The sequence below is a fragment of the Pleurodeles waltl genome, chromosome 10 (assembly GCF_031143425.1).
Source record: "Pleurodeles waltl isolate 20211129_DDA chromosome 10, aPleWal1.hap1.20221129, whole genome shotgun sequence".
Taxonomy (NCBI): domain Eukaryota; kingdom Metazoa; phylum Chordata; class Amphibia; order Caudata; family Salamandridae; genus Pleurodeles; species Pleurodeles waltl.
In genome coordinates, this window is record NC_090449.1 from 459,965,897 (window position 1) to 459,987,544 (window position 21,648).

The window sequence follows — 21,648 nt, forward strand, 5'->3', positions numbered from 1 at the left end:
TTAAGCCTCGCTCACTAGATGTTCCATGCAGCATCACTCATGACCTCGCTTACAGTCTCACCAGCCCGAGCTCAACCTCTACTCTTGAAGATCCTTTAGCACAAGGGACAGTGAGCAAAGGGTATATTTTGGGCCTACAAACGGCATCCGAAGAGGATGAGTTGGAGGTACTGGCAAGTCCGAGAGGTGCAAAATCAAGGGGTGGCTGTAGATCTGGACTTGAGGCTGATGTAACAGGCTACCTGAGGACTTTCAAGGATCAATAGCAAGTATAGCAGCTTAATTATTAGATTGACTGTCCCCTTCCAGACCCATCGTTCTAGGCAATGAATCTGCTGTTGATGGATTACTGGGGCTGGATACATTACCCCCCACTTTAGTGGCCAACAGATACCCTGGGGCTGCCTGTTCTTTAGCATTGGCCCCCTGGCAAACTTGCGTCAGGCAGCTCACCTGAAAATCGTCTTCAAAATTTCTGGGCCCCTGCATCGATGTGAAGGCTGAGCAGGTGCGGTGTTTGGTGCCTCCAGTAGATTTGCCCAGCGCATGAGCTTTTGACACATCCCTTGAAAGTCATTGATGTCAGGGGCATACCTTGTGCCCCTCTAATTTGGCGCCGGGAGGAGAATACGCGAGCTGTTTTCAAGAGGCTTTATACCATATTCGAAAATGTGGGGTCACTCTTTTCGTCATGCTTATGCATTAAAAAGACCAGGAAGGTAAAGCATGACTACAACAGAATTGAGGGGTAAGTGGGTTACCCTGAGAGGTCACAGCATGGGTGCGCTTCTACACAGACCACCTCTGCAATCCCTCCAGGATCTCTCTGTACCTGTAAGGGCTCCTAATGAGGCCAAACAGGTCCCTCCTTGTGGTTGCAGTGTCCTAGTCTCTTGATCTATTGGTGCCTTAGTGCAGTAAAACCTTGATGGCTATGCCTAGAAAGGCTTGAGGCATACATATCATATATGTCTTCACTGCTTCTCCCCCACTCCATTCTGTTCTGCTCAAGACTTCCTCAAAACTGCTGCCATGCATAATCATGCCAAGTTGTCATGCAAAATAAACGTTACCACTCCCACTGGCACTGTGGACAAAAAGTGTCCCATTTACACCAGCCGCTGCCTGCCTTGCCTTGAGGTTGGTCCTGGCCGTTCATGACACTTGTGAACACAAGTCCTGGGCGCCTATGGCTGACTGGACACAAACAAGCCTAAAGACGCCCTGACTCCTCAGGTGAAAGTCCTTGATATCTTGGGAGGGGTTCAATGCAGTGACAATCAGGAAAGGAGGGGTGACAATAACAGGTTAGGCTTCTGCTGAGGCCACTGAAGTGCGGTATGTTGAACTGGTGTTCTGCATCCTACAATACACTGAGCAGGGACCTTTCTCCGAGCCGCTGCACACCATGGGGGAATCTGTTCAGAGCCGAGTTAGACCAGCCTTGGCACCCGACCAAGTAGATCTCGGTGTTTGTGCAAATCCGCCATTGCGGCGACAGAGAAAACATCACAGAGTCACCACCAGCACTGTCCCTCCACGAATGTGCTATCATGCCCGATCACCCGGAAGCTGAAAATGTGGTCGCTGCCTGGGCAACTCTGCTCCAAGATCTATTTTGCAACAGCTATAGTAAAAATTAGAAGTCTGGAGTATGACATCCTAAAACATGGAGTCGCCATTTTGTGCTCCCCACCCATCATCATAGAGAGCCTTTGGAAAGTCCCATGAAACTGCCCTTTTGCACCCTAATCTTAACCAGGGTGCCTGGTTGAGCCTGTAGGCACCAACTGATCAAGTGGGTATAACAGGATCATCAATGGATGCCCATGTCAGCAAAAATCTGTGACCAAAAAAGTTTGAGATACAGACCACTGAACATTCCTTAGGTGCCACCCACAAGCTATTGGAAAATTGTTTGGTATGATTTGGCACCCTAAGCGTTTGTTGAGGCCCTCTGCCTAAAATGGAAGATTCCCAGCCTAAACAGTTCAACACTTTCTCTACTGTTAAGCTGTTTGGAGTGGGTATAGTAAATTTCTCCCGTCCAAATACCAGTGCTTTTTCCTCTCTTGCAGATACTGTAGTGAGAATAGTAAACTTTACCCCTCCAAAGTCCAATACTTTCCCTACTGTTGCACTGACTTGAGTGGGAATACTACATTTCATCCCTTTGAAATCCAATGCTTTTCCTACTCTTGCACATACTGGAGTGGGCATAGTAAATTTTACTCCTCCAAAGTCCAACACTTTCCCTACTGTTGTGCTCTTTGGAGTGGGAACAGTAAATTTCACCCTTTTAAAATCCAATGCTTTCCCTACAAATACACAGACGGGAGTTGGAATAGTAGATTTTACCTCACCCCCTAAAGTCCAACGCTTTCCCTACTGTTGCACACATTGGAGAGGGAATAGCCAATTTCATCCCTCCAAAGTCCAACACTTTACCTACTGTTGTGCTGTTTGGAATGAGAATAGGACATTTTACCCCTCAGAAATCCAACACTTTCCCTTTAATTGCCTTTTTTGGACTGGGAATAGTAAATTGAACCCCTCCAAAGTCTAACAATTTCCAAATTGTTGTGTAGACAGGAGTAGAAATAGTACATTTCATCCCTCCGAAGTCTAACGCTTTCCCTGTTGTTGCTTAAACTAGAGTGGGAATAGTACATATCACTCCACCGAAGTCCAACGCATTATCTACTATTGCACTGACTGGAGTAGAAATAGTAAATCAAACTCCTCCAAAGTCCAACACTTGCCCTATTATTATGGTGACTGAAGTAAGAATAGTTAATCTAACCCCTCTGAAGTCCAACACTTTCCCTACAATTGCACAAATTAGAGTGGGAAGAGTATATTTAATATTCTTAGACTCCAGTAGTTTTCATAATTTATGGTAAATAGACTTTAGAGCACTATTTTTTTTTAAATTTATATTATTTGTTTTTATTATTTTTAAGTTTGTTTTAATGTGTATAGTTTTTGTAAATGTGCTTTTTGGATTTTCCATTTTTTAATATGTATGGTCTACATTAATTATATTGTTTTGTTAACTTGTTTATATTTTTATAGTTTTATTGAGTATGTATGTTGTACATACATATATATGCATAAATATAGTGTAACTGAATCAAATATTTTTTACATTACATATTAATTGTATTCATATTTTAAAGGTATTGCTCAAAATATAAATATTTCAAATATTAAACAATGAATATAATGTTAAATAAATATTTGTAATAAATATGTTACTCTATATATAATATATATGTATATTTATATAAATACTAACTCGTATACATACAAGTCTGTGTGTTCACACAAGTATACATAGAGTATGTAACATTAGTGGAATATATTTAATTTACATTTTATTACATTTATATATTGAAATAGTGAACATTTACTACTTTAAACTCTATTTATATTTACAAAAATCTATATTTTTGTCTATTTTTGGTTGATATTAATATCAAACATATTTTTTCTAATATTTTTGGACTCACCATTATAAGTATAGAAGTACAATATTGTGGTTAACAATATTTTTGACACAATATTTTGACAACAGTATTACCATGATATTGTGCCAGTGATCGGAGGAGGGTTGTGCAGGGGGGGGTTTAGCCTCAACACCCGGCCTGAGGAACCCTAATGCGGGGCTTGTTGCTGAGGGCATATGCCCCTATCTCAGACTCTTAGGCTTGCCTTCCGACCCAGTGAATTGGTGGCCCAGCAACCATTAGGAGGAGATGTGTGTTCAATTCTCTAATCCACAAATTTGTCCGAGAGAGCAGGTAGGAAGAGGGAAATGGAGAAGAATAGGAGAGAAAAAAATGGGTCTTGCAGGAGTAAAGTTGTGCAAATGAAGGTCAGAACTGCACAAAATTTAGAAATGTTTATAAGTAAAACAGGCTCAGTTAGTCACTAATAATGCCGTTATATAGCTCTAAAAATGCACTTTAAAAAAAAATGTATTTATAATTTTATGAAAACAACATATAACATCAAATAAAATGCCACCTTGGTCCTTACAGTAATGGATCAGTCAGCTACTTTGATCTATCTTCGGCTCTCCAAGCTCCCCACGTCTCAGTAACTCAGGGCGGGGAAGCCAAAAAACATTGCTGAATTTCCATATAATAGGATGCCCCAGCCGAAAGGATGCATCGGATCGTCAAGTCCAAAGTCAGGACCAAACAGATGTGGCAGATAGCAGAAAAAAAAAAAAAACTTCAAAAATAAAAGAGAGAGAAGGCCGGGAGGAGCAATCACAGTTCTCAGCAACCATTCTGTACAACCTTATCCCATTGTAGAGTGAATAGCACTCATCACCTCAGCATACCCATCCGCAGCAGGTTCTTTAGACATACGCAGATTCAAGATAAGATCTAAGCGGTGCCCAGATGTCACGTGGCCTGGAGCCAACCGAAGTCAGCTCCCAGTAATTTGTTAATTGTTCCTGGCAAAAAGCGGCATCCCGCAGCCAATCTGATATTTGAGGAGACCGGGCCCGGCCCCAACAGATTGCCACCCTGCGCTTAGCTAACAATAACATCATGCCAACCAGGCGCCGCACTGAAGCCTGCACCTTATTCACCCCTCCCAGCAGCGCCAACAAGGGAAACGGAGGAATCTCCATCCCAATCATCTCAGAAAGTATACAAAAGACCCTTCCCCAATAGGCACATACTGCCGGACAGGTCCACGCCAAGTGCATAATATCGGCAGCAGGGGCCCGGCATCTTGCACAGGTATCATCAGTTCGCAGCCCCATAGCACATAGACTTCTGGGGGTGTAGTACAGATGGTGTAAAAACTTAAAATGTATAAGGCGTAATCTATAGTTCGGTGACAGCTCCTTCATATGCGTACAGCACATCCTCCAAACATCTTCTGCGATGTCCTCCCCCACATCTTCCGCCCATTTCATCCTTACAGATAGCCCCGTCTCCTCTCCCTGCCCCTGAGTGCTGCTATACAGCTTAGTGATTAGCCTCTCAGGCGTCCGCACACTCCACAACACTTCCAACACGTGGCAAGAAGTTGGGGTCGCGGGCAAGCAGGAGTAGCGAGCGCGCAGCATAGCACATATCCTTAACACGTAGAACCGGTGGAGAGCAGTGGCCGGTCTATCCCCCAGGATCTCCTCCGGGGACATCAGCCTGTCATCAACAAACCAATCATTGAGGGTTATCAAATCAAAATCCTGTAGAAAGCCGCGAGTCCTGAAACATCACCTCATCTCCCGCCGCCATCACTTGCATAGACGGTGCAAACGGCACATCTATCCCTGAACGCTTCAGCAAACCCGACCAGGCCCGGACCGTGGAGGCCACCATGTCAATGCCCCAAGGGCGAGCCCTGTCCAGACTGCCCAGCACTCGCTCAAGCCCATCCGGCCACACCGCATCGCTCTCGGGAGCCAGGTGTGGTAGATAGCGTATCGGGTTGATCCAGTAATAGGCAAACAGAGCCTGCGCGCAGAGATAATAGAGCTCCAGATCAGGGGCCGCAAGACCACCCAACTCAAATGGCAGCACCAGTGTTTTCCAAGCTATGCGAGGCTGACCACCCACCCATACCAATCGGATCAGCGCGGAACGAATGCGCCTCAAAAAAACAGCTGTAAGCACCAGCGGGAGGTTGAGAAACAGATACAAAAACTTGGGCAGCGCAAGCATCTTAGCCACCGCAATCCGTCCAGTCAAGGACAATGGCAAGGAGCGCCATGCCGTGACGCTATCGTCCAGCCAGGCCATGGCCCTACCATAGTTGGCAAGCCAGAGCGTGTCTACATCACAGCTCAACCAAATGCCCAGATATTTGACAGGGCCGTCCGCCCACACAATAGGGTAGCGGGACCGACACTCCGCCGTTCCAGACGTCAGAGGCAGCACAACCGACTTAGACCAATTTATCGCCACTCCAGATATGTCTCCGAACCTGACGATTTCATCCAGCAGCACATCAAGGTTTCGCACGGGATCTCGTACATACAGCGCCACATCATCAGCGTACATAGAGATCAGAATCGCTCTCTGGCGGAACGGCAGCCCAGCTCACTGTGGTGCTGTCTCATAAATGCTGCCAGCGGCTCCATCGCAATCGCAAAAAGCAATGGTGACAGGGGGCAGCCCTGCCTAGTTCCACGCGCCACCTGGAAAGGCTCTGACACGCATCCGTTCACCCTCAAGCGAGCCACTGGCTGTGAATATAGCAAATGTATCCAATTCACAAAGCGACTACTCATCCCCACTCTCTCCAGAAGCGCAAACAGATATTGCCACAGCAATGAGTCGGACGCCTTAGTAGCGTCTAAAAACACCGCCACAGCCCCATCATCGATGGGGACTGAGCCAGCAACAGCAAAGAATGTACGGAAGTTTTGTGCCGTGGACCGCCCCGGTATGAACCCCGACTGATCCAGCAGCACCAGTTTCGTCATAAGAGGCCGCAGTCGCGTCGCGATCATTTTGGCTAATATCTTATTATCGATATTAATCATCGACAGGGACCGGTACGAATCGCAGCTAGTTGCAGCCTTCCCAGGCTTGAGAATCGTGACAATGAGCACCTCGCGCAAAAAGGCAAGGAGCACTCCATTCCGTAATGCCTCATCATAAACCTCCAGCAGATAGGGCGCCAAAATGTCTGTAAACTCTTTGTAAAATGCTGAAGTCAATCCATCTAGCCCAGGGGCCTTGTCTCCAGGGAGGCTCTGAATAGCAGCCTTCACCTCTTCTATAGTAAAAGGAGCATCAAAATGCTCCCTGTGTACCCTGTCAAACCAGAGGAGACTAATATCAGAGAAATATCCCCGAATCACCTCCATAGGCACCGCCGAGGGAGCAGAATAAAGATCCTGGAAAAAGGTAGTAAAGACCTTCAGAACCTCAGACGTACCCGCCACTCGCTCCCCACTCAAATCGTCCATTTCAATCACATAGCCACTAGCCCACGGCCTGCGGAATAGATTCGCCAAAGTGCGTCCGGCTTTATCACCCTCTCCATATCGCCTGGCCCGTGCAAATTTCCCCAAGAAATGTACTTCTCTCAAGGAGGCCTCTTCATACGCGGAGACCGCAGCCCTCAAAGCCGCTAATGTGGTTCCGGACCAGTCCAGCACCAGTCTAGCCTCCAGATCCGTAATCCGGCCTTCTAACTCAGTCAGCTCCCGACGTAACGCGCGCAGCACGCCGTGTTGCTTAGAAATGCATATCCCGCGAACAACTACCTTAAAGGCTTCCCACAATGTACCATCCGAACTCACCGTGCCCACATTTTGTTCAAAATAAAGATTGATATCGCGGCGCAGTTCCTCACGGAACGACTCATCTCTGAGTGCCCCAGGCGGCAGCCTCCACATATACACCTGAGCAGGTCCGCCGGGAATCTCCAGCTCCACACGCACCGGGGCGTGGTCAGACAACGTGCGCGCCATGTGATAAACCGAGCGGGTCCATAAAGCCACATCTCAAGAGCCCATCCAAAGGTCAAGACGCGACCAACTATTGTGCACATAGTTAACACAAGTGCCTTCCCATCTAGCAGGGTGTTTCATCTGCCATAAGTCTACCAGCGACGCATCGTGCATAATCGCAGATAAGACGCGAGCAGCAGAAGTACGCTGCGTCCGAGCCGAGCTTTCCCTATCCAGAATGGGATCAAGGATCACATTGAAGTCTCCTCCCCAAAGCACAGTTCCTCCCCCCAGAGACTTGATCAGTCGCCAGACCTCGCTAAAGAACTCAGGGTCATCTGAATTAGGCCAGTACACCGACGTGAGGCGACACAGCCTATCCATCAGCACTCCGCTAAGCAGAACATACCGCCCCAATGGCTCAACAATCACCCTGCGAGTGCGCCACTGCAATCCTTTGCGTACCAGAATCGCCACGCCTCTAGCATAACTCGAATATACAGACCCGTGGCATTCCCCAATCCATCCCGCCTTTAAATAATGTAAGGTACTCTCCACCAGGTGTGTCTCCTGTAGCATGCATATATCTATATTCTCCCTCTTGACATATGCCGACATAAGGCGCACCTTCCGTCTATCATTCAAGCCACGAACATTCCATGTTAAGCAGCGAATCAGAGACTATTTCATCTGTGTCATCTGTTCTCCTCAGCGGACATACAACGCAATTCCATCACTCCTCCATCCCAGCCAATCTCCAAAAACCACAAAACACTGAAAGAAAAACAGAAAAGTACACAATGCAACATCCCCAAAGACCCACTCCCCCCCCACCCGCATAGACCTCCCAAACGGGTCAATGACATATCCCTCCCCCCAAAAACCACAATTACCCAAATATGCAAGTAAAGGGGGCTCATCCAGAGGGCGGAGGCTAGCCGCCCAACCCGCCTAGTATCAGGCAGGGAGGGCAGATGGGGGCCCAGCACAAAAGGAGTGTCTTCAGGACGAGCGGCACAAAAAGAAATGCATCTCACAACTAGTTGCGGGGGTGTCTTTCTGCTGAAAAAACACAAATAATCAGGGACGATCAGTCATTATCGCTCAGCGACTCTCGATCCGCGGCACTCCCAGCCTCCGGCATTGCCTCAGGCTTCCGAGGAAGAGACTTGACATATCTTGCCGCCAGTTTCGGGTCCATAAAAACTGTAGAGACCCACCATGTTGCACCTTTAGCTTCGCCGGGTATATGAGCGAGAACCTAGCAGCAGTTTGGGCCAGCGAGCGCTTCGCCGGCAAGAGCGCCCTGCTCGCCGCCTGCACGCCAGGGGTGTAGTCTGGAAAAAAGTTAAATGCAGTGTTTTTATATATCACCGGGCGGCGCTCCCTGGCCAGTCACAGAATCGTGTCACGGTCTCGATAGTTCAGAAGCCGAATAATGATGGGACGCGGGGAAGCTCCAGGTGGGGGCCACGGCCCCAGCGATCTATGCGCCCTCTCCACTACCAGCAAACGGGACAGCTGGCCGGGGAACAGTTCAGACAACATCTCCTCCACAAAATCCTCCATTCTGCCCATGTCCTTGGTCTCGGGGAGCCCCATTAACCTGAGGTTGTTCCGACGCGATCGGGCCTCCAAATCTTCGTTCTTTGCCCGAATGACCTCCAGCACCCTCTCCATGTGCAGCAATTGGTCACTCTCACCTCGCTGTGTGTCTTCCAAGCCAGAGGTACGCGATTCCAGCTGGTCAAGGCGGGCGTCGTGCTCATCCACCCGAGTCTTGATACGGTCAAGTTGCTCTGTCACGTGATCTAGCTTCCCATCTATTCCAGCAAGGCTGGTTTTAAGGTCCAGAAACATAGCCTTTACCGAACCATCTGAGTTCTCTTCATTCGTCGCAGGCCCCTCCGACTGGGATGTGGGTGCACCCCCTTTCCGTCGGCCCCCCTCAAAGGAGAGCTTGGCCTGTCTCTGCTCCACCTTCCCCATCGCTCAACCAGTGGGTCATTGATAAATACATTCCGCTGACCCCCCCTGGGGGTCCAGGAGGGGAGGACAGATGTTCAATCCACCTTTACAAAGTCCACCCGGCTCCTGCTCATTAGCTTCATCCAGCGTCAGCGGTGCTATGAATCTCGCCAATGTCGGGCGTCAAATAAGCCTCTGCATCAACAGCACTAGTCCAGAGCACCACTACACCAGTTCCCACTCCAGACTTTCTCTTCGCCACCACCGCACCTCCGGACCTCGGCCACGATCCCGCCACCTCCACTTGTTCGATCGTCTTTGAGTGTGTCCCCTAGGCCACACCGACCGTCTCACCTCCAGGCCACGTGGTCCAGGCCCTCAACTCAAGGCCGCGTTCTCCGGACGCGGCACGAGAGGCCTTCAATCTCGGAGGAGGAAGAGGAAGGGGGGGGACTGCGGCTCGACACCACCGCCGATATGGCCCCCCCAGAGCACCCCAATGATCACTGCCTCGGGGCCATCCAGGTCTCTGGGGAAAAAGGCAGGCCAGTCCCACTCAGCGCGGTGGCCGGGAGCACGCCACGACCTTAAGAGGGCAGCTCGACCCCTCGCTCCGCACCGTAACTGCCGCCACTGCATCGGGGGAAGTCATCAGCATCAGGCGACCCCCACCTTCTCGTCACTCGGCCAGCTCCGTCCTGACCGGAGAATTTAGCAAACTGGGCCCCCGCCGGAGCAGAGCCTCACGGAGTGCCGGCCATCTTGCCATTGGCTAGCTCCGCCCCCCAAAATGCACTTTGATTGTAGTAAGAATAGTGTACAGTTATTGGGCTGATAAACATACTCAGGTAGTAATCAGACACCTGTGAGAGGTTAAGCAAGAGGCAGAGAGAGAGGGAGGGCAAACAGAGGAAAACAGAAGCTGCAAAGAGGGAAAGCGGAGCAAAGAAAGGAGGAGGGGAGCTAGTAAATGGTGGGGAGTTAAAAGAGGCAGTGCAGGATTACACAGGAGAAGAGTGCAAAGGGAGAGTAAAAGGGAGTGCTGAGCAGAGGATAGACATGAAAACAGGCTGCAAAAAGGTAAAGCAGAGCAAAGAAAAGGGAGCAGAGCCAGTAAAAGGTGGGGGTTGAGGAGGGCTGTGCAGGATCACACAATGGAAGAATACAGAGTGGGAGGAGAAGGGGGAACAGAGCGGAGGATAAAGAGAGGAAATCAGGGGCTACAAAGAGTGAAAGAAGAGCAAAGAAAGGGAGGCAGAACCAGTAAGTAGTGAGAGAGTAAGGGGGCAGTGAAGAATCACACTGGGGAAGAGTGCAGAGGGAGAGGTAAAAGAGGGTGCAGCGCGGAGGATAAAGAGAAAACAACAGGGACAGCAATGAGAGAAAGGAAGGGGCTTTTACAGATTTCAACATGCAAAAATATTGTTGTGCAACAAGAGAATGCAGAGCTAACAGAATCAGAGTTCAAAGGGACCTTTCAGTGTGTCCAAAAATCACATAGCAACAGGTATTTCAATATGTTGTATTTGGCAAACAGTTAGAATTGGTTTAAGGCCAGTTATGGCCAGCTGTTTAAGCAGTAACTAACTGGAACCAGGACAGGAGTGTCCAACTTTGATGGGGATGTGGGGCAACAGAAGTGTCTAACAGGACTGGACTTTACTTCCTGTAGAATAACTGGCTTCAGGATTTGGGAGGTAAGACATAAGTCGCTGGCCATACAAACTCGATGGCCTGACTGCTCTTCTTGATGGTCATCATGGGTGGGACACCTGCTCCTGCTGAAAGGATTCAATTTTGGCTGTTCAGGCAGAGTGATTACCAGATTGGAATCTGATTGTCTTCTAGGAATCTGACATACAAAATAAATATTATTTGAAAAGTGTTACTACAAAATTAAGTAAATATTGTACTATAATGCCTACACATAATCTAGAATTCATTGTAGTACCACATATAATTGTGCATAGAGATCTAGCTGTATACAGTAAGGATATTGTTAACACAGATGTCCTACTGTACTGTTCTGTATTGAGTCATACATGTTATTTGGAAGCATTAAATATGTACACTTACCCTAGGAGCGAGCCATTTTGTAAAGATACAGGAAAGACAGAACTTTGACTTTATAAATAGAAAGCAAGAAAAGGGTTACTACTAGAAAAAAATAACTCTATTGAACTGAAATCTATCAAAAGTGTTACATTTTGAACTAAAGAACAGGTGGACACAATGCAATATAGTTATTGAAAGATGTCTGACATTTCTCACTGTTTAACCAAAATAAAACCATTTTTAAATCCTTTTTTTAATTGGTGTATTCAAAAATGAAACCACTAGGTCGCTGTCATCCTTCACTGAGGGTATGTGCTGCGACACCTAAAACAAATTTAAACTAGGTAATGCCATAGTGACTCATTTTAAAATTATACCAGGCCATAGTATATGCCAATGGTTCCCAACATTTTAACTTCTGTGGACCCCCACTTTACAATTACAGGAACCCAGTACTCCCACTGAATCATTATTGGAATTCGGGGAGCTCCGACTGAGTCATTACTGGAAGCCTAGGTCTAAACATTGATGATAATTTGAACCGTAAAACAAAACACAAAAAAAGACAGAAACAAGTGTTCCCTCAAACACATACACAAATGATAACACATTTTATTTAATTTGCAAAGACATAAAATAAAAATAAAAACATTTAATTTTAATAGGAAGGTTGGAGCTTTTCTACAATCAATTGAAACCACACATCATCCATACTATATTCAGTTGATGCACCTGCACTGCTCCCACAAATACATCTGAGGATACTAATTTTATTTTTAGCCTCCAATTTAAAAGTCCTTGACATTTACAGTACATTTTACATTTTTTCAATTGTACATTTAGTCACTTTATTTATGCACACGTTTTCAATCTGTTAACATTAGTTAATTTACTAAGCAGACAAGGACCCCCTGAGGAGGCTTTGCAGACCCACAGAGGTTCCCTGCCCACATTTTATAGCCTGGGTGCTTCAGTAAAAAACATGTACTCTACCTTGTTCAATAAATATTTTATTACAGGAGGAAACATTATTTTGTAATATGATGAAGTATTCACTATATAGGCCCTGTAGGCCACAAGAGAGAATTAATGTTATTATAAGTGATAACATGAAAATATATGAAGGTTGCATGTGTTTATAGTAACCTGCATTATAATAAATATGTTTATGGAAGTGTCTTGCTTCCCCATTGAGGAACACTAGGAAGAATGTTTAATTATTACTTACAATTCATTTGTTTGGGGTAAAGCTAGAAACATGAAAGTAAGGGTAATTGTAACATTTTTAAATAAAGGTTTCTATGATGAAGTTCTATTTGAAAAAATATTAAGCAGAATGTGTTTCCCATGGATAAATCTCCTGTACAGTAGTTCGCATTAGCTCTCTCCACTTTGCCATGCCACCAATTGGCCATGATTATGTGTTCAAACAAAATAATGGGCCTCATTATGACCCTGGCGGTCTACTGACCGTCAGGGCCACGGTGGCGGTATCACCGCCAACATGGCGGTGAAGATCGCCACATTGTGAATGTGGTGGGTTGGCCTCTGCCAACCCGTCACATCCCTGCTCAGACCGCCAGGGGGGTCGGACCCGCTGGGCCGGAGATGAGGATCTCCAACTCAGCGGTCCACAGAAGACTGCCGGCGGTATTAGGAGCCGCCTTTCCACCAGGGTTTTTGCGCCAGTTGCACCACCACGAAAACCCTGGTGGAAAGGCTATCAGTAACAAGTAATTTCTTCCGTGTCTCTGGCAGATGACTCCCCCCCCTAGCAAGCACAATACCCCCTCCAACTACCCTTTCCCCACCCCACAACCTCCCTCCAGGTACAGGTCCCCCACCCGCCCTCCAAGTTCAGCACCCCCCACCCCACATACATGCCCACGTGCACCCTGCATACACTTGTTCACCAGCACTGACACATACGCATTCACTAACATGCATCCATACATGCATTCACTTCAACACTCATACTCGCATTCACCACAACACTCATACTCTCATTCACCACAACACTCATACTCATATTCACTCCAACATTCATGCATGCATACACACAAACATACACACTTACATTCATACACCTACTCACTTCTATATTCATACACGCATTCAACCACGCATACACACATACATGCACACACGCAGACAACACCCACTCTTACACACACACACAACACCCACCACCCTCCCACCCCTCTCCCCAGTCGGACGATCGACTTACCTGGTCTGGGCAGGAGGTCATCCAGCAGGGAACGGGGACTGGTGCTTCCACCTCCGGCAGCGCCCTGACATCAGGACACCGCCACGCCGTATTACTGCTCATAATACGGTGGGTGGAAACCTTCTGGTGGGGCGGGGCCGGTGGTGGAACTGCCCTTGTGCCTCTGCCCACCAGCACGACTACTGCTGGATTTCCACCCAAAATGTGTCGGAAATCCAACAGTACTCGTAACATGGTGGGCAGAAGACCGCCAGCACTGGAGGTCTTCTGGCGCCCCTAGCTTTGACGGTCTTGCAAAAAGACCGCCAAAGTCATAATGAGGGCCATTATAATCAATCCAGTGGAGGCTGTGAGCAGGACAGGAAAGAAAGGGTCTCACCGTCTTGAATTTCATGAGTGATATGCACTTCATGAAAAGTTTGGCAGTAGAGCAAAAAGCAAGTGATAGCAAAGTTAGTAGCTGACCACTGTTAATTTTTACTACAATGATTAAAGATAAGGCATGGAATACCACATCCACCAGCTAATACCTAACATAAATGTAATATAACTACCAGGAATTAAACACAGATTTAAATTATAGAAATATGTGACTAGTTCTAAGAGGACAAGTGACCCCTTTTTCTGGTGTTGAACTCCCACCCATCCAAAATAATAAGACTCACCAGTCTCCATTTCGCCTAGAATTCCAGTAATGCCGTCAGTGTGGAGTATGGACAACTTGTTCTTCTCTCAAGACAGGAGGATGAGGGGCCTGGAGATGCACTGGTTGTCAGTGTACGTGGAAATCAGGAAACATGCTCTCACTGCAGGTCTTTCCAACATTTGCAAATATCCTCCTGTGATTAGCTTGTGTTGGCTACCCCATTCAACTTATCCACAATTCTGGCCCACATTTTTCTTCTCTTACTCATGGTTGTTGTTTGGCCCATTGTAGTTCAACTGTTCAACTATCTCATCCACCATAACTGTTAATTCAATTTCTGAAAATCTAGTGGCTCGTCACCTAGACATTTTTGTAAAAAAATACAAAGAAAAAGAGGGTTTTCTGCTGCCGCTGCTGGTGTGAGTGGAGAAAACAAAAGGCTACTATGGGTGGAGGGTTGCATTTTATATAGTGATGTGCAGGTGATTTGGCTAAGCTGATTTAAAGCAGTTATGTGTACATACAGCTAAAGGCATCAGTCATTTTGATGGGCATGTCAGCAACACAAAAACATGTTCAGCCTTTATATACTCTGCCATTTTGATCTGTCCATCCCACTCTGACAGTGTACAGCTCTAAATATGACAGATGTGTATCCGTTGTACCACCGTTGATGGAGTGGTTACTGATGACGAGTAATATGCATTGCCTAATGGAGACAACCCCATCAGGCCTTAATCACTAACTATACATACAGTGGATGGAATGCCATCAGCCTGGTGAACTAATTATTTACTCCTTGTCGGAGGAACAGATAGACCATACTCTGAACTCTAAATCAGGTCCTGAGTCTTTTTGGTCATGACTATAGACAGTTTTAGGTGTGTGTCGCAGACCTATTGTTTCCAATACATTACATATATTTAAAGTCCGTTTTGGGTCAGCCACTTGCCCATGACCGAATGGCTTTGTTGTCTATCTCAGGTGTCTACTCTTGATACGATTAAATTCCTCTTTTTTGTGTTTATCTCGTCCAGGAGCATTTTGGTCTCACGGTGTTCTGAATAGATGAGTTGTATCCTTCTAATGCTGACATGAGGACATTTTTTTATTTCTTTGCCCTTGAGCACTCCATGGTGGTGCATATGTTTTTATGACCTTCCTAACATCCCTGGCCTGACGCACTCTGTTTCTGCTTTCTTGCTCTAGCCCCTGTCACTCCCCATTTGTCTTTTCATCTTTTCAACTATGCGCTCTAAGATTTGTACCATCCACCTCTCCTTCTCATCTGCAGCTCCCTGTTTTGATATTTCTTTTTCATTTTGTTTTTACTAGGCTCCAAGACTGCAAAGTGCTCCCAGGCCACTCATTACCATTTTTGAGCTTCTGTGTACTTTTTAATTTAACTTTTAATTTGCTCTTCCAAAATACCTATGCCAAAACATCAACTGGGGCATCACAATACATGTGCATGCATGTGTCAGGATGCATACATAGTCATGGACCATCACCTTCGAATGGCTTTTCTTTAACAGAAACCCCATATCAAAATGGCCACCGATGTACCCTCATGCATTGTAACATGTGTATGCACTGTGAAGCACTGGTGGTCATTTTGGCATTAGATAATGCCATTGCAAACTAGCATTTGCAAATCCAAATTTTCATAGATGAAAGCTATATGCTGTGCCAATGATTGTTTCACCATAAACCTACCTGTTGGTTCTCAAGACTGTCATAAATTTTTTCGGAGCCTGGGTTAAACACTTCATGTGAAGTCTCACAAGGCACAAACACCTGTTTTAAGTAAAAACAATGTATAGCTTCTCCAGCATTTGGTGTCAGCTCGTGGTATACTTGTGCAAGGTGCTTTATTAATAAATAAAGAAGGACATCCTTGCTTAAAAATCGATAAATATATTTCGCAGCACATGCACTGAGCCTGAAAAGGCAGGGGGACGGAGATTATACCCCCACCCTTTCTAACTGCCCTGAACGTGCTTCAAAAACTGAGATAGGAACCAGTCAGAGACGGGTGCCTTGTTATTAATATTGCAGAGAGAAGCTACCTGTATCCTCAAATTCTGAAAAAAGGATGGAGAGGGGGTTTCTTCAGTCTATGTCTAAAAGATGGAGAGGGTGTACTGAAAAAGGTGCCAGTGGGTAACATATAATTGCTGAGAAGCCAGTGCTTAATGGATGTTCTGACAAAGTCTGTTTCTTTGCAGAATGGTGACATTTAGGGCTCATGGATGACATGATATGAGGGCATGGAGGATGGCTGTGGTAGACTTGAGGTTTGTAGATGAAGTGGGTGAGCATTAACAGAATGTGGTGGCTTGTTTTTGGTGGTGATATTGTGCATAGGGTCTAGTTTGTATAGAATGGTCGTGAGTGGTGTATGCATGGTGAGTGGTTGTAAGCAGTACAAGAAGGATAGTAGTACTAACAGAGTAACCAGTGAGACTAGGGAAGTGGAGGACATATAGAACCAGAGGGATAAGGGGTATAAGCTCTTTCTAGCTTCAACCACACATTTAGGGGTGTCTGTTGGGTTCCACTTGAAACATACATTCTCAAGGGTTTGCATCATATGCCTCCTATTCCCAGTGGTTTCTATAGGGTAATTTTCCAGCTCGCATTACATGAGGTATCTTTTGCCTTATATATCACTTTCTATAACCCATGTACCTTTCTTACCTAGATTCCAGAGATATACTTTTTAACCAATATTTCTCACATTATCACTGGATCCCCAAAGTTTTTCTCTGGTATTTCTTCTTCAAAACATCTTGCAGTGCCTCTCAGTTCATAACCCATGTCACCCAAATATTTTGGCTTTCCTTGTCTCCCTTCTCTAAAGTATCTCTAACCATCAGCAACATTTCACAAACCTATCTGGTTCCCTGCCTCTCTTCATCTCAGTGTCCGTGTTCTCCGAGAACCTCCTTGCAAATTCCATATGCCAGTGGAAAAGATTTGCTTTAAGTATTGATTGTTGAACTAGGAGGACAGATTTCTAATCCCGACTTCCCATTCTGATCAAATTCGTGTGCCCAAGGCAGATCTCCAACTGCCCTGACTCCCTTCCCTTCCAAACCTACTACTAAACACTTACTAAAAACAGGCTTGTGCTCCAATCCTATCAATGCCAGCAATGTTTTTAATGTTTTTCATTGAGAAAATGTTCTCTCCGTGCCCACATTTCCTATTCTATTGCTGTACCTTGATTAAAGCTCCCGGCCAGATGCGGACGGCGCCATAGTTGAGCAATGCCCGGACAACATTCTCAGGCCGGTGCTCCAATTTATAAGCCACATTCTGTAGGATGTACTGCATAGCTGTGCTGCCACTGTAACTCATAACGTTTACATTGGAGCCCAGTTCCAGCAGCATCTCCACTACCTTGGAACTGGCATTCTTGCAGGCTAAGTGGAGAGGGTGCTGCTGATCCCGGTCTTTAGTGTGTATGTCTGCGTTATTCTCAATCAATTCCTTGCAGACCTTGTAGTAAAGGTCCATGTGATCGGATCCGTGGGGCTGGCTACAAGCAGCATTGAGCGGTGTCTGTTCTTCTTTATTCTTTTTGTTCACAGCGGCCCCATGGCGAAGGAGTAAGCGGACATGCTTTTCCAGTCCGTGCCTTGCTGCAATATGCAATGGAGTGTCAGCCTCCTCCTCAGACAGGTAGTTAACACTGGCCCCGTATTGTAACAGGAGCTTGGCACAGCTGCAAGAAAAGAGCATCAAATCAGTGTGTATATGAGCCAGAAACATATTTAGAGGCACCTCCTTCATCATCCACTACACTCCGTACCCACGTCACGAGCCAGATCTCCATCATCCCCCGGACCTCCATGTTCCAAGCCCCTTCATATCTATCACTCAGCTGTCTCTTCGACCTTTTATATGTCAAACACCCTTTGACTGCCTGAAATAGATCAGCTCTTGCAGCCCCTTCCCCTTCACCACTACTCTCAAAAATCTGTTTGTGCCCCACTCCTCTAAAAAAAATCTCCTTCATCTATCTCCTCTATCAACTGGATGATTAATATCCTATATGTGGCACCTCATTATCGCCCGTCCATTATACTCTGCATCATATCAATCATCTGCCTAGGCCCCCCTCCTCTCCTTGACAACTGCCATCTCGCAGACAACTAAATAAAAGAGAGGATAAAAAAGATTTACATTGATCATGTACATAACATTTATCATAAAAAAGCGAGAACAATATCTCATAAATAGATAAAATCCTCGTCAGAGTTAATGGACTTGTTAAAACTATCACAGCTAATAATATTAGGACTAAAAAGTAGTAAGTACAGCTGGCTGGCGAACAACTGGTTAACCCACATTCTTTCTCCATTAGATAGCACAACGAATATAACTGGCTTCCGCCAGACAAATGTGGATAGAGGGTAAAGATAGTTCTTTAAACACGGCTTCCCTACCTTGTCTAAAATTTGCCTCCCTCAAAAATGTTAATAAAAAAGTATTTCCGAATGTGTACAATTTACAAAAAGACATAAAAGCATGGCTTCTCCATTTTGTCTAAAACTTGCCTCCCTCAAAAATGGTAATAAAAAGTGTTTCCTTATATGTCAGTACAATTTACTAAAACATAAAATGTAATGATATCTGGGAGTGTGAAACTTGTTCGTGGAGAGCATCTATAAAAGTCTGAATATTTAGTCTCAACTTAGTGAGTAAAAATATATGGGGCATATTTACATGCCCTAGCGCCACCTCCGCCATATTTACAAGGTGGCACTAAGCATATGTAAATATGGGCCACTCGGACGCAGTTTTCTGCTGCAAAGGGGTGTGCAATGGGTGTTACTGTGGGCGTTCCACTGCAACATCCACTGCTTTTGACGCTGCCCCAGATTTACCAGAATTTGTGAACCTGTGGCGGCGCCAAAAACTAATGCCACCCAGGGGCGGCCTTAGCATGGAGCAAGGAGGAGAAATTCTTTTATTTCTCCTCTTTTTTGCCTTTTTCTATGTATGCTGCATTCTGCAGCACACATAGAAAGAGCAAAACACCATTGTAGATAGCTTATGTACAAGAAGGGACACCTTTCTGCACATAAGCAATCATTCCCTTCAATACAGACACCCTTGCACTATGGTGCAAAGATGCCTGCGTTGGTGCTGGCAGCTAAATTTAGAGCCAGTGCTAAGGGAAACACAGGGGTGTGCCATATTTGTGTAAATACCGCGCATCCCAGCATTTCAGAAGTGGTGCAGCGCTACCAACTTTGACACCTCGCTGTGCCACTTTTCTGTAAATATGCCCCTATGTTGGCAGAGGGGCTTGCAATGGGTGTTGCTGTGGGCATTCCAATGAAACACCCATTGCTTTTGACGCTGCCCCGGTTTCACAAGAATCTGTAAATCTGCCCCCCAGGGGTGGCGTTAGCATGGCACAACGAGGAGAAATGCTTTCATTTCTCCTCGTTGTGACATGGGGAACCCAGGGGTGGGACATATTTCTGCAAATACTGTGCATCCCTACTTTTCGGAACTGACACAACGCCGCTCTGCCAATTGTGACGCAGTGCAAGTTCATTGTAAATATGCCCCATAGTTCTGTGCCCGGATGACATTTTAGAACCAAAAAATTGGTCTTTTATGTTTATTTGCAAGAGGATAAGAGGACCTCTGAATTACTAAACAATTCTGGGCTGGTGATTCTTATGTAGGCTAGCCATGGGATCTTCAATGCTTTATCTAGTTTCATACAATGCTGCAACACCCTACTGGTAAAATTGGCTCTGGCTTGGTCCAAACAGTCAAACGAAGAGAGGAGCGGTTCTGAATTCTTTGGATATTTGTATAATTCTCAATTCCTCAAATCCCAGAGCACTAATTTGCTATTGAAAGGCATTTCACTTTATACAATTCCACCATCTCTTTGCTGGGTTTGTGACCTACTTTTGATGCAAACATGAATAGTGCCTCCACACTTCTCACACAATTTGCTGCAGTAATGCCTACCAGCAGCTTCCAGGTGCAAGAGTCATTACCTAGGGGCCCCAAATAAGGAAAGGTTGTTACAGGCATGATTTCAGCGCCCTGTTAACCACAAAATACTTATTTATGTTCCTCATTGAACCATTATATGAGTCTTTGTTTGGTTTATCAAGAGCTTTAAATCTGTCATACAAATTACAAATGTGTCGAGCAATTTCTGAAGGCCTAGTGGAGTCCTGGCAATAAACACCATCTCTTTTGTGTACAGTGACATGGGGACTGGGCGGTTCACAACTCTTGGGGGATACACATTCAGGTTGGCTAAATGTCTTTCTAGGCCGTTTATGTAAAGGGTAAACAAAAAACAGCACCCAGCACACGGTCCTGTCATACTCCCCTAGCTATATTCAATGATTCTGTCATCTCAACCTTAGTGCTATATCTCATACCTCCCACTTGCAGTTACCTCATTTTGCAGCTATCTTAAAAAGATGACAATATTGGTTTCCACACCAATGCTGGTCATAATGTTCGAAAGCTTCAAGCAGTTTACGTGATCAAATGCATGCTAATCAGCAGCTCTCCCAGTACCATGAAATCAATACCCTGATCTACCCTAGTAAGTCTGGGTTTAGACCCAACTTTAGTATGGAGACGGTGTTAATGGAAGTTGCCAAATATATGGGAGGCACCCTGGATGCTGGCGGGAAGGCAGCGCATGTTAGATCTGTCAGTGGCCATTGACACGGTCCTCTACTCCAGATTTCAAGCCCGTCTCCAATCCATCGGGGCAGTTGGACAAGTCTTGGACTGGCTTGCTTCCTTTTTGGGGGGTAGAGGATACGAGGTATGGGTCCCACTTCTCTTTAGGGTTCTGTGAGCTGATAGTGGGAGTACCAGACTATTTAACATGTATCTTACCCAACTAGCCCAGCTAGTAGAAGCCCTTGGGCAAAAGTGATATCATATGCTAATGACACTCAGGGCCTCATTTACTAGGAATTAGCACATCTGCTCTGATGCGCCAGTTTCCTTGCATCCCCCGTGCCACCCTAATGACACCATGGTAGTGCTGTATTTATAATACAGCGCACCATGGCGCTTGTTAGCACAACTGCGCCAAACATTTGGCAGCTGTGGCGCTTTGCTGGAGTAGCGTCAAAAAATGTGGCCTAGTCCAGCAAACTTGGGAAAGCTCATTGAAAAGAGCCTAGGTTCGGTTTAAGGCCTGCCCTGGGTAGGCGTTAGAAAATGACATTAGAATGATGCAGTAAAATCTAGTAGATTTCACTGTGCCATTTTTTGGGGCCTCCCTGCAGGTTAATGCCTCCCTTGCATACATTA

The 21,648-nt window shown here is 45.8% G+C and overlaps 1 protein-coding gene across 1 annotated transcript in view; it reads right to left on the bottom strand.

Moving 5' to 3' along the window:
- Positions 1-21,648, bottom strand: part of ASB10 (ankyrin repeat and SOCS box containing 10) — a 943,773-nt gene that overhangs the window by 343,670 nt on the left and 578,455 nt on the right. Inside the window, exon 3 of the mRNA XM_069210746.1 lies at positions 17,551-18,055. Coding sequence (XP_069066847.1) covers positions 17,551-18,055 — 505 coding nt within the window. The remainder of the gene's footprint in view (positions 1-17,550; positions 18,056-21,648) is intronic.